Source organism: Oncorhynchus kisutch, linkage group LG2 (genome assembly GCF_002021735.2).
Source record: "Oncorhynchus kisutch isolate 150728-3 linkage group LG2, Okis_V2, whole genome shotgun sequence".
Taxonomy (NCBI): Eukaryota; Metazoa; Chordata; class Actinopteri; order Salmoniformes; family Salmonidae; genus Oncorhynchus; species Oncorhynchus kisutch.
Window position 1 is genome coordinate 36,377,626 of NC_034175.2, and position 13,327 is coordinate 36,390,952.

At 40.8% G+C, this 13,327-nt stretch overlaps 1 protein-coding gene across 2 annotated transcripts in view; it reads left to right on the forward strand.

Annotated features, from left to right (window-relative positions):
- Positions 1 to 13,327, forward strand: part of LOC109865460 (collagen alpha-1(XVIII) chain) — a 177,920-nt gene that overhangs the window by 122,090 nt on the left and 42,503 nt on the right. For both annotated transcript variants that reach the window (XM_020453708.2, XM_020453691.2), the window contains 2 exons: positions 10,677 to 10,798; positions 11,445 to 11,471. In XM_020453708.2, coding sequence (XP_020309297.1) covers positions 10,677 to 10,798; positions 11,445 to 11,471 — 149 coding nt within the window. The remainder of the gene's footprint in view (positions 1 to 10,676; positions 10,799 to 11,444; positions 11,472 to 13,327) is intronic.

Below are 13,327 nucleotides of genomic sequence, written 5' to 3' on the forward strand. Positions count from 1 at the left end.
TGAAAGTGTGATCGGTGGTGCAGTTATGTGTGTCTGATGGCAGTGTATTCCAGACATGGGAAGCTCTCACACAGAAAGCAGATTTACTAAAGGTGCTTTTCCTTAAGGGAACTATACAGTCACCTCTCATGGCAGACCTTGTGGATCAGCTGCCATATGTTTGGTTTTTCTGTTTAATAAAAATACTGAGTGGAGAGGGAGCCAGGCCATTTAGACATGCGTCGGTGTATTGCACAAGATTTTCCCAACTCAGGAGCTCATGCTTTCTGAGGATGTAACAGTAAGGATGGCTATTGGGCTTCCTATCAAGCACTTTGAGAGCCTGTTTGTAGACAGACTGAATGGGTTTTAATGTTGTACAGCAAGCTTGGGCCCAACTAGTCAAGCAGTATGTTAAGTTGGGGAGTGTCATAGATTTGAAGTACCGTTTTGCTACCTCTGTAGTCAAACAATTTTGTATAAATCGGAAATTAGCTAGGTTGAATTTGTTTATTTGAATGACCTTTTTCACCTGCTTTTTAAAAGAGAGGTTGGAATCAAGTATGATGCCAAGGTACTTAAAAACAGATACCACCTGGAGCTTCTCCCCTGACACATAGACATCTGGCTCAGTAGCACCTGTTGCCCTCTTTGTAAAGAACATGCAGACAGTTTTTTTTCACATTGAGATGCAAACACGAGTCACTGAGGCACTTAACCTGGACCATTACAGTGGTGAGTTATTGTGCAGCTTGTTGTTTGCTCTTTGCATGCACATATAGCACTGTATCATCTGCATACATTTGAACTTCAGACAAAAGGCAGATCATTAATGCACAGGCTGAAAAGGAGGGGCCACAGTATTAACCCTTGGGGCACGCCCACATCATAGCTAAGAGTGGGTGACAGCTCATTGCTCACTCTGACATACTGAGTTCTGCCTTCAAGGTATGATTTCATTCATTTTAAGGCATCGGGGGAAAAGTTGAACTTGGACAATTTTGTGATGAGAATCTCATGGTTAACAGTATCAAAATCCTTCATTAGGTCCAGAAACACAGCCCCAACAACGTCCCCTTTGTCCATCTTGGACTTCACATTTTCCAGAAGAAAGCAGTTGGCCGTTTCTGTGGAGTGTTTCGCTCTGAATCCAAACTGCATGGAGTGTAATGTGAAGGGGCTGTTGTTTAGGTGGGCAATTGGTTGTTCTGCTACACACTTTTCAAGAACATTTGACATCACAGGTAGTATACTAAGGGGCCTGTAGTTACTCACGTCAGCATGGCCACCCAATTTAAAGATAGCCGTTATTATGGCCGACTTCCATACCCTTGGAAACACCCCCGGACCAATAGATGTGTTGGTGACCTTAGTAATGGGGCCAATGAGTGACTCTTTGTAGTTTTTAAGTCCAGCCCAAACACGTCTTTGGCTTTAGAGTTCTTTAGTAAGCTAATCACCTTGTTCACCTTTGACTCACAAACCTCCCTTATGATGAAGACGGGTTGAGCGTCATTTACTAGCACTGAGCCCAATAAACCAGTGGAGGGGTTCTGTGTCAGTACCCTGACAGAGTCAATAAAGTAGGAATTGAAAGCTATTGCTATTTAGACTGCATCCTGTGTTAGATTGTTATTCACCATGATTTCTAGTCTTTTTGCGGTATTACTATGGTCTTTCCCTATTAACTTTTTTTGATTCTCCCAGATCAATTTAGAATTTCCCTTTGCTTCACCAATTATGTTAATAAAAATGTTTGCCTTGGCCTGTCTGATTTCTTTCATCACCTTATTTCTCAACATGGTAAACCTACATCTGTCATGCTCGAATTTGGATTTTAGGGCTGTTTTTAGAGCCAATCTTGTTCTTTCATCAATTTCCAGATTTCTCCATTTAGCCAAGGAAGAGTGCTCTTTTGGCCAGGATTGGATGTGATTTTCTTTAGGAAACCATTTATTGTAGTCAGGTTTTTCTATCCACAATCCAGACTATCAGCTTCCACATCTGTATAGGACAAGAGATCATTCCAGTTAATTCCCTTAATTGCGTTTTCAAAATAATTTAATTCACTCTTACATGGAACCCAAACCGGCTGCGCGCGTGCGCTATCGTGCATAAATGTATTTTGTTCCCTTACACCAAACGTGATCACAGCACGCAGGTTAAATATCAAAACCAACTCTGAACCAATGACATTAATTTGGGGACAGGTTGAAAAGCATGAATCATGTATGGCAATTTAGCTAGTTAGCTTGCACTTGCTAGCTGATTTGTCCTATTTAGCTAGCTTGTTGTTTCTAGCTAATTTGTCCTGGGATATAAACACTGAGTTGTTATTTTACCTGAAATGCACAAGGTCCTCTACTCCGACAATTAATCCACACATAAAACGGTCAACTGAATCGTTTCTAGTCATCTCTCGTCCTTCCAGGCTTTTTCATCTTTGAATTTAATGGTGATTGGCATCTACACTTTCATGGTATTACCATGACAACCCACAAAACATTTTGTCTTACTTGCTTCTATAAACCAGTGAGGAGAGGGGAGAGGCAGGACTTGTAGCGCGATCTGCGTCAGAAATAGAAAGGACTTCTATTTTAGCCCTTGGCAACGCAGACACTCGTTGGCACGCACGAGCAGTGTGGATGAATAACATGGATTTCTAAATGTATTTTGCGACGCTCGCACACGTGTCCGGTTAGGTATTCTTAGTTGATCCAGCTTTTTCTCCCATTAAGATGACCTCTTTCCCAAAATCACATTCCCTAAGCATGTTATTAAACTGATGAAAAAACACACTTTGGGTGGAAGGTTGTCTATACATTCCAATAAGTGTAAAATACATTTAGTGTAACATTCAGGCCAATACATTATAGTTCATTATCACATGACCACTCAATTTGTTTACATCGGATATGTTCTTTAATGTAAATCATCAGACCCCCTCCTCTTCCTTCAATCCCGTCTCTCCTGAAAACATTGTAGCCAGGCACAATCAAAGCAGCATATGGAGAGTTTTTATGGAGCCATGTCTCTAAAAGGCAGAGGAAGTCAAGGTTAGAGTCTGAGAAGATGTTGAATTGGATCACTTTTTGGAATGACACTAGTAGACCGTTGGGCTTAGCTCGTGGGTCCCCGATGACTCGAGAGTGATTGACACAATGAAAAAAGTTAAACTTTTCTGTGTTTTCTGATTGCTGGGTTTAGGCCGTTTTGATTAGGGGCAGTTCGGTAGCGCAATTAACAATCCCTCCCGCCTGCACTGGATGCGGGGAACTAATTAAAACAACTTGTGTACCAGAAGCAGAGTCAGGGATCGCATATAGAGACTTGGGTATGTTTGAAGAGTCAAATTCCATCCTGGAGCCGGGTGAGTCGAGAGAAACCATGGGACCATAGCACTCACCCAGTTCCGCAGCGGCGACAATCAGTGGACGAGGTCATCCACTGCTTTCCATTCTGGTGAGTATCGCTGGCTCGGTGATGTTAGGCCCAGGATACGAGTTGCACATCCCCGGAGAGCAGGAGGGTAGTGAACAGGTAGTTTAACAGTTTCAGATAAATGTTGGACTTGTGTTTGTTACGCCTAAGTGGTTCAGTGGAATAGGGAGAGAGGTACAGAACATTATGGTATGCTGTGTACTGTCCGCTCCCGTGGAACGGTGAACCAATGTGTTTTGGTGTTGATATTCTCCGGCAGTAGATTGATTGAAGGACGCACTGAGATTATCAGTATAGCATCTACATAACTGACAATCATGGCAATGTACTGGAGATAAAACACATAATTGCACTTTAAATCTTTGCATAAGTTACTTAGCTGGTGTCGGCATACACCTGATGTTTTAGGTAAAATAACAGCTTTCGTAGGAGAAGCGGCACCTGCCACACCACCCTCCCTTCCGTCTGCCATTGAACTTAAGAAGATGTGGCAGTGCCTGGTGCCCCGGAGAAGAGGGCCATGGAGAAGAGGTCCATGGCCACCCAGAAACAAACCTTGTCAATCACCTTCCCAATCAAAACCCAGCTCTTCATTTCTGATCCAATATAATTTGCTTGCTTTGTGCCCCCAGTGATAAAGATACAAGCATCCACACATTCCTTGATCTGCATGAATCAATCTGGTCTTCTCTTTATGCTTCAGGACCACAGTCAGAACACAGCTTCAGGGGTTTGTGTGAGCAAGCCCCACAAACAATTCAGTTGCACTGCACAAAGTTTTCATGGCCGTTGTTTCATGTGCACCTGTCGCATAGTCTCTCTGAAGCGGTTGAATGGCATGGTCTCTCTGAAAAAATACCTATCAGACCAAATTGACTCCACATCGATGCTTTTTCCGCCGTATGCCTATCAGACATACAAGAGTGCAATAAATGCTTTGAGTTTATCCATAGACATGTCCCACATACGGTTTCCTTTTCTGTGCGCGTGAGCAACAGTACAATCTCTGATGTGCTGCAACATCTGCATGTCACAAACTTCATTATTTTCTACCCAAACCGTGCCATCCCTCCCAGACTCCTGTCTCACCGTGGCAGTTGGGATCACCATCTGTCAGCTCTGTTCTGCGGCAAAGCTCAAACATTGGATGCGGAGGCTCGAAGTCAGAATCAGAACCGATCTGAATCAGAATCAGATGAAGACTCTTCATCAGCAACGTCGATTTCAAGCTCAATATCCAATCCTGCATCCGACTCCAATTCCTCTAAATTCTGCAGCATTTGCAATGCTGTCAATGCGTCTATTCGTTTGGTTCGGCTTGCCATTGTGAACTACAAACATTGTATGTTGTACCCAGTGTCGGATTTGGATCTCAGATTTATATACCATTTCCATCCAGCCTTTCATAATGAAATAATTTGACCGGCCACAATTCTTCATAATCATTACACTGTTCTAAATGTAATCATCCTCTTCACCCTCGTCATTCAGATCAATCAAATGAAATCACCCTCTAAACCCTCCTTATCATTTAGTTCATTGAAGTCACGTACGCCGTGATCAATTTCTGTCTGGTTTCTAATGCCTATTCATCCATTGACAGAATAACATTTTAATTTTAAATGTATTATGTTGCTCGTTTTTGCTTAGTACGCGAGTGGTCATGTGCTGAATGCATGGACATCACAGATATTCTTGCAAAAAGTGACATTTGGAAATGGAGCTGCACCTACTTTAATTTTGAGAGTTATTTGACAAAGGTAAGTGTCATAAACTGCAGAGTATGCTCTTTCTGATACTATATATATAAATAAAAATGTTTTTCCTGCATGTTTTTCCTCTGACGGACTATTTGATAAAGTGATGCCTCTTTCCCTGCATCTCTCAATTACAAGATGCGCCCATCTCTTAATGTACAATTTGACAACTGATAGGCCTTGTATTGTCACTCAACAGATTGTCAATTTAATCTTGTCAGTAGGATAACTCTTATTGTGTGAAATTAGTTTCGGGATAGTTTGTGTAGTTTCAATGGGCCAGCTTTGCAGGCAGACTGGCATTGTTTGTTTCCCGCTCATCAACTTGGATAGAGTCAAGGATATGTTTTGCATTATTCTAAAGGCCTACAGCAACACTTAGCATGTTCTGGTGTCTCTTACAATAAATGTGATTAGTAACAGTTACAATAAAGAAAACAATCCTGTAACAGCTTCTTTTTACAAAGTAAAATGTAAATGAGAATGGTATAAACCCGCAAGGCGCACGGTCAAATGAACAAATATTTATCTCATACAAATATTTAACTAGACAAGTCAGTTAAGAAAAAATCCCCCTTTAAATAAAGGCTGCCTTCCAAGCAATGGGAACCTCTCCAGAGAGGAGAGGCAGGTTAAAAAGGTCAGAGATAGGCTTGGCAATGAGGGGGCTGCAACCTTAAAGAAGATAAAGGATCTAAACCATCTGACCCAGATGTTTTTTGGGGGTCAAGTTTAAGGAGCTCCTTTAGCACCTCAGACTCAGTGACCGCCTGCAGGGAGAAAGTTCGTAGCTGGGCAGGGGAAAAGAGGGTTGGGCGTCGGGACTAGTCGCATTAGAAGGGATGGGGGATAAGGAAATGTTGGACGGGCAATGATGCATGGCTGAGTCAAATAGGAATATTGACTTAATGAAGTGGTTATTAAAGAGCTCAGCCATGTGCTCAACCACATAAACATTAAGGGACATGGGCAGCTGTGAGGAGGAGGGTTTATTCTTTAGGTCTTTAACCATTTTCCAGAACTTCTTGGTTGTTAGACCCACATAGACAGAACTATTAAAGTAACTAACTTTGGCCTTCCGGATAGCCTGAGTGCACTTCTTTCTCATCTGCCTGAACGAGAGCCAGTTAGCCTGAGTATGCGTGTGCCGAGCCTTTCACCAAATGGAATTATTGAGGTGGAGTAACTCTGACAGATCATGGTCGAACCAGGGGCTGAACCTGCTTTTTTCCCTTCTCCGACAAGCTGATTCTATACCAATTTACAGAGGCCAGGTCATGCAGGAAGGCTTGCTCATTAATGTTTTCTAGCAAGTGTCTATAACAAATTAGGACAGGTAATTTCACTGAGCAGCCATTGTGAGCACAGGCTGTAAAATTAAATTGTTTGGGGACAGACTTTGTTTAGACAACTGAGCACTGAAGGTGTTCCTTGGTCAAGATTGCCACTCCACCACCTTTGGAAGATTTGTCTTGCCGAAAAAGATTATAACCAGAAAGGTTAACTTCAGTGTTCAAAACACTTTCTTAATTGGGGCTAGCAACAGTAGATGGTCCAGGGTGTACATAAACATTTCCAGATATCATAAGCAGTAATACAATCAGGGCACGGCAGAGGACAGGGAGTGTTAATTGTCTATGAAATTTGAATGTGCATCAGATGGCAATAAGATCATATTGTACAGAAATTTCATCAGGTAACATGAATTAAAAGCCGGCGAGAGGTGGTTAGAATAGGATGGGAGGCCAAGAGTCTGTGTAACCAATAGAGTCCGAATCCCGAGTGTGGGAACAAACAGGTTGTCCCATGGTTGGGTAAACAAGCAAGTTCATAGTTGACAAAGCACACAGGAGTCGTGAAGCAAATAGTATTAAGCAGAATAAAAAAATATATAACGACGTGGGGTTAGCCATTGTAAGTTCAGAGTCACTCGCCCCAACAAGATAACTTGAGAGAGTAGCTCTGAGTCCAGTAGGCTATAAAAGTATGCGATTGAAATAAATAAACAGTAGGCCTATACTAGTTAATTAAAGTGTTTGAGTAAGATCACATAATAAGCTTCACAAGTTAATTAGCCTACCTAAAATTCTGATTAGTCCAAAGTCTGCGGTGTGTGCGTGTGGCGGGGGTACCTGTACCAGACAGAGGGAGACGGGCCATGGCGGACGTTGAACAGATCGCCAGGTGGAATCCAAGCAGCAGGCAACGGGAGAAGGTGTCACACCTGCTTGGGAGATGCTTTTGTTGGGAGGCAGATTCCTTGAGGAAAATACCTGCTAGCTAGCTAACGTAGCTAGCTAGTCTCTGTCCACCATTTCTTTTCTCTTCAGTTTTGGGAAATGGTCCTTTAGGACTTCCAAAAAAAGTTGTCCTGTGGCTGTTTTATTTTGGAGATTGCAAGGAGGATATCTTCCGAGGTGATCAAAGCAACACTGGTTCTTTCTTATTGAGATCATTTACAATTGAAGTGTCCTGGCTGCATTTCAGTTCATAAAATAAATTAATCAAAGGGGTACTGTATTGTAAAGACCTCTGCACAGAGGGGGCTTCAAATGCCTCTGCATTCGGGTGGGGGAGGCTGTGAAACTCTCCTGCCATTATTAGGCTTAAGGGCTTTGACGTCTCTCACTTCACACCTCAGTGCTAATTGAAGTTGTAGCCGGATCTGTTCTGTCTTAGCAAGCTTGGTAGCCTTAACTTAGCATTCAGTCCTTATAAAGTAAAATATATCATTGTAATTTATTCTTGGCTTTAAAAGTAGTTTCAGACTAAACATGACTCACTCAGTTGGTGTTTTCAGGTTTCTGTTGTGCTTCTTTGGTTGGTTGTTGGTTTGCCAGAGCATTAGCTGTATAGTCCTTGGAAATAAGAATATTTGGTAGTAGGAATCCTTCCATGTAATTTTGTTCAAAATCAAGTTGTAGGTTTGGAGATTGATTTGGAGTGAAGGTTATTTTGTGGAGGGTATTATATAACTCTAAATCTGTTTTTTTTAAGACATGCTGAAAAATGTGGGAGCCCATCTGCTCATGCGCCAGGGCATTACAGACTAGTGCCAACGCTGATAAGTAGGCATCACACAAACTCAGCATTACACTATTGCTGTTCTAAGAGTGAAAACCCAGGTAAAAAGGCTCTTAATACTTGTATTGTTGTGATAAAAAAAAAGTACAAATGAACAGTGGAAAATACAAACATTTAGAGATGTTCGATCAGGTTAAAGTTTAGGCTTTTCATTTGTAAAAAAAAAGTTGTACAAATGAGCAGTGGAAAATACAAACATTCAGAGACTTGTCCCAAAGCAACCCTTGCGTTCTCTTGGCTGTGTGCTTAGGGTTGTTGTCCTGTTGGAAGGTGAACCTTTGTCCCAGTCGGAGGTACTGAGCTCTATGGAGGAGGTTTTCAAGGACCTCTCTGTACTTTTCTCTGTTCATCTTCCCCTCAATCCTGACTAGTCTCCCAGTCCCTGCCACTGAAAAACATCCCCACAGCATGATGCTGCCACCGCCGTGCTTCACCGTAGAGATGGTGCCAGGTTTCCTCTAGATGTAAGGCTTGGCATTTAGGCCAAACTGTTCAATCTTGGTTTCATCAGACCAGAGAATGTTGTTTCTCATGGTCTGAGAGTCCTTTAGGTGCCTTTTGGCAACTTCCAAATATTCTAACATGTGCCTTTTACTGAGGAGGCTTCCATCTTGCCACTGCCACAAAGGCCTGATTGGTGGAGTGCTGCTGAGATGGTTGTCCTTCTGGAAGATTCTCCCAACTCCACAGATGAACTCTAGAGCTCTGTCAGAGTGACCATCGGGTTCTTGGTCACCTACCTGACCAAGGCCCTTCTCCCCAGATTACTCAGTCTGGCAGGGCGGCCATTTATAATGATGAATGCCACTGTGTTCTTGGGGGCCTTCAATGCTGCAGACATTGTTTGGTACCCTTCTCTAGATCTGTTCCTCGACACAATCCTATATCGGACAATTGGCTGGGTTTTTGCTCTGACATGCACTGTCTACTGTGGGACCTTATATAGGTGTGTGCCTTTTTCAAATCATGTCCAATCAATTTAATTTACCACAGGTGGACCACTCAAGTTGTAGAAACATCTCAAGGATGATCAGTGGAAACAGGATGCACCTGAGCTCAAATTTGAGTCTCATAGCAAAGGGTCTAAATATGTGCAACAAAATTCTAAATAAAAAAAAATTCTTTGGAAATATGGGGTATTGTGTGTAGATTGATGAGGGAAATGTTTTATTTAAACCATTTTAGGATAAGGCTGTAACGTAACAAAATATGTAAACAGTCAAGAGGTCTGAACACTTTCCGAATGGACTGTATGTTTGGGGGAAATCAATACAGCACATTACTGATTACATTATGGGTACTCTTGTAATCGTTAAGGACTGGGAGTTTTTGAGGATAAAAAAGAAACGTAATGACGCTAATCACATAAAAATTCCTTGAAGGAAACTTCGTTCAGTCTGCTTTCCACAGACACTGGGAGATTAAGTCACCTTTCAACAGGACAATAGCATAAGACACAAGGCCAAATCTACACTGGAGTTGTTTACCAAGAAGACAGTGAATGTACCGGAGTTGCCGAGTTCCAGTTTTGAATTAAATCTATGTGAAGACTTAAATGGTTGTCTGGCAATGATCAACATCCAATTTGACAGAGTTTGAAGAATTTAATGAATAATGGACATATATTGTACAGTCCAGCAGTGCATTAATCTTAGAGATTTACACTGAAAGACTGGGCAAGTCTTTGTTCCTGCTCTCCTCAGGGACAAGTTGAATATTGCAAAGCTGTTTGTTGAAGGTCTTAATTTCTCCACTAGATGGAGACAGTATCCTTGTACAGTGCCTAGAGAAAGTATCCACACCCATTGACTCATTTTGTTTGGTTACAGCCTGAATTTAAAATGGATTAATTTTAGATTTTGTGTCACTGGCCTACACACAATATCCCATGATGTCAAAATGTAATTGTTTTTAGAAGTTTTTACAAATATATTGAATATGAAAAGTTTTTAACCCCTTTGTTATGGCAAGTCTAAATCCATTCAGGAGTAAACATTTGCTTAAGTCCCATAATAAGTTGCATGGACTCACTCTGTGTGCAATAATAGTGTTTAACATGATTTTTAAACAACTACCTCATCTCTGTACCCCACACATACAATTATCTGTAACTATCTCAGATTCAACCACAAAGACCAGGGAGGTTTTCCAATTGTACTTATTGGTAGATGGGTAAAGCAAAAACACAGGCATTGAATATCGCTTTGAGCTTGGTGAAGTTATTAATTACACTTTGGGATGTTGTATCAATACACCCAGTCACTACAGAAAATACAGGCGTCCTTCCTAACTCAGTTGCCGGAGAGGAAGGAAACTGCACAGGCATTGAATACCATTTAAACCCTTTTGAAGGTTTATATTCAGGTGGTAATAACTTTTGCCTTTCTTTCTGTCTTTCTTTCTTTTGTTTTCCAGACCAGGGTGGATCTAGAGGCGAGAAGGGCGACAGAGGAGAGAAAGGGGACAGAGGTCCTATTGGTTCAAAGGGAGATTCTGGTTCAGAGTCAGGCACACGAGGAGGGGCACGTGGAGAGAAGGTGCGGACTTATAGAATCAATCTTAAACTACTAAAATGCCTGACAACACATTTAAACAGTGGTCTATATATCAACGTTAGTACATCAAGTAGTTAAAATTCCATGAAACAACCATGGTTGGTCTAAAAACATTGTGGTGTGATCAAGGTGACAGCCCAAAATGTCTATTAAATAAAAATTTCTCTTCAACTATTGAAGTCTATTTATACAGCACCATTCATACACCAACAGCAGCTCAATATGCTCTAGGTGTATTAGACCCGGAGTTTAATATCCAGATAGTGAAGTGAATACAGAATATACTGTATGTATTCTTTCTTATGCATATATTCTCAATGCTCAATGTCACAACACTTGCTAGTGTGTTTTTTTAAAATAACTCATACAGGCCTGCATCCATACGTTTCATTGCTTTCAAACAAACTAAAATTGTATGGCAATTTGCAAATACACCGGAGTATTCAAAACATTAAGAAAACCTGCTCTTTCCATGACATAGACTGACCAGGTGAAAGCTATGATCCCTTACAGATGTCACTTGTTCTATCCACTTCAATGGAGATGCTCGCAACTCAATATTAGGAAGGTCTATGTTATACTCAAATGCTAACTTGTTCTTTTCTCTTGGGTGTGGTTTTTCCTACAGGGAGTGCTTGGAGAAAAGGGAATGAAGGTATGTTCAAATAATCTATTCTTGTAACGTTGTGCTTCAAGTGCTGTTGAATGCTTCTGCAAGTTTATTATTTATTGTCTGGACGAAGACGTTCAGGTCAAAACATTGCATAATATTGCACAAGCATTCAACAGAGATTGGAATTCTGTCTATCAAAGTTTTCATACCTTGTGATTTTTTTCCACATTTTGTTGTTATAGACTGAATTTAAAATGGATTCAATTGTGATTTATTTTTGTCACTGGCCTACATACAATACCCCATAATGAAATGGTGAAATGCCTTGAGTCAATAAGTATGTAACCCTTTTGTTATGGCAAGCCTAAATACGTTTCAGGAGTAAAAATGTGCTTAACGAGTCACATAATAATTAGCATTGACTCTGTATGCAATAACAGTGTTTTTAGGACTACCTCATCTCTGTACCCCACACATATAATTACCAGGAAGGTTTTCATATGCCTTGCAAACCTGTTGGTAGATGGGTAAATAAGAAGAAAAAAAGCAGACATTGAATATCCTTTTAAGCATGGTGAAGTTATTAATTACACTTTGGATGGTGTATCAATACACCCAGTCCTTACAAAGATAAAGGTGTCCTTCCTAACTCAGTTGCTGAGGAGGAAGGAAAGCGCTCAAGGATTTCACCATGAGGGCAATGGCGGAGCCATTTCTGCATAGTGCATTTTTAAGGAATGGGTAGTTTTACAGGATAAGAAAATAAAAAAACTGATTGGAGCTAAAGCACACGCAAAATCCTAGTTCAGTCTGCTTTCCACCAGACACTTGGAGATGAATTCACCTTTCAGCAGGACAATAACCTAAAACACAAGGCCAAATCTACACTGGAGTTGCTTACCAAGAATACAGTAAATGTTCCTGAGTGGCCGAGTTATAGTTATTACTTAAATCTACTTGAAAAGGTGATTCTAACATGTATTGACTCAGGGGTGTGAATACTTATGTGAATTGGCAAACATTCCTAAACATGTTTGCACTGTCGTTATGGGGTATTGTTTGTAAATGGGTCATAAAGAACATCTACTTCATCTATTTTGAATTCAGGCTGTAACACAACAAAATGTGGAACAAGTCAAGGGGTATGAAAACTTTCTGACTTTACATTTTGTACCTTGAATGTGAAAGTTACTGGATGTGGGACAACACTACCTTTTAAACTCCAAATAAACACATTATAATGAATGGCACTCCAGATGCCTTGTTCATGTGCCAGTCTTTTGTCTTGTAACCAAAAAGCATTTTATTATCAGTCTCCCCCATAACTTTTTAAATAGCCTAATTTATAATCAGTCAATGCACTTTGATCAAGATGGTGTGACTGAATGAAGCACTCTCCTCCCCCTGTACTTAAATATATTTCTCAGATTAGTGTAGACTATTAACTACTGTTATGGGATTGCTAAAGCCTTTCTGTTCAGTTAATTTTAACTCTGTCATCCATTGCTTGATTTGGAAGCAAATTGCCTATTTTTCACATCATATACAGTGGGGCAAAAAAGTATTTAGTCAGTTTAAGTTCTCCCACTTAAAAACAAGAGAGAGGCCTGTAATTTTCATCATAGGTACTCTTCAACTATGACAGACAAAATGAGAAAAATAATCCAGAAAATCACAATGTAGGATTTTTAATAAGTATTTAGTCACCTACAAACAAGCAAGATTTCTGGCTCTCACAGACCTGTAACTTCTTCTTTAAGAGGCTCCTCTGTCCGCCACTAGTTACCTGTATTAATGACACCTGTTTAAACTTGTTATCAGTATAAAAGACACCTGTCCACAACCTCAACAGTCACACTCCAAACTCCACTATGGCCAAGACCAAAGAGCTGTCTCTC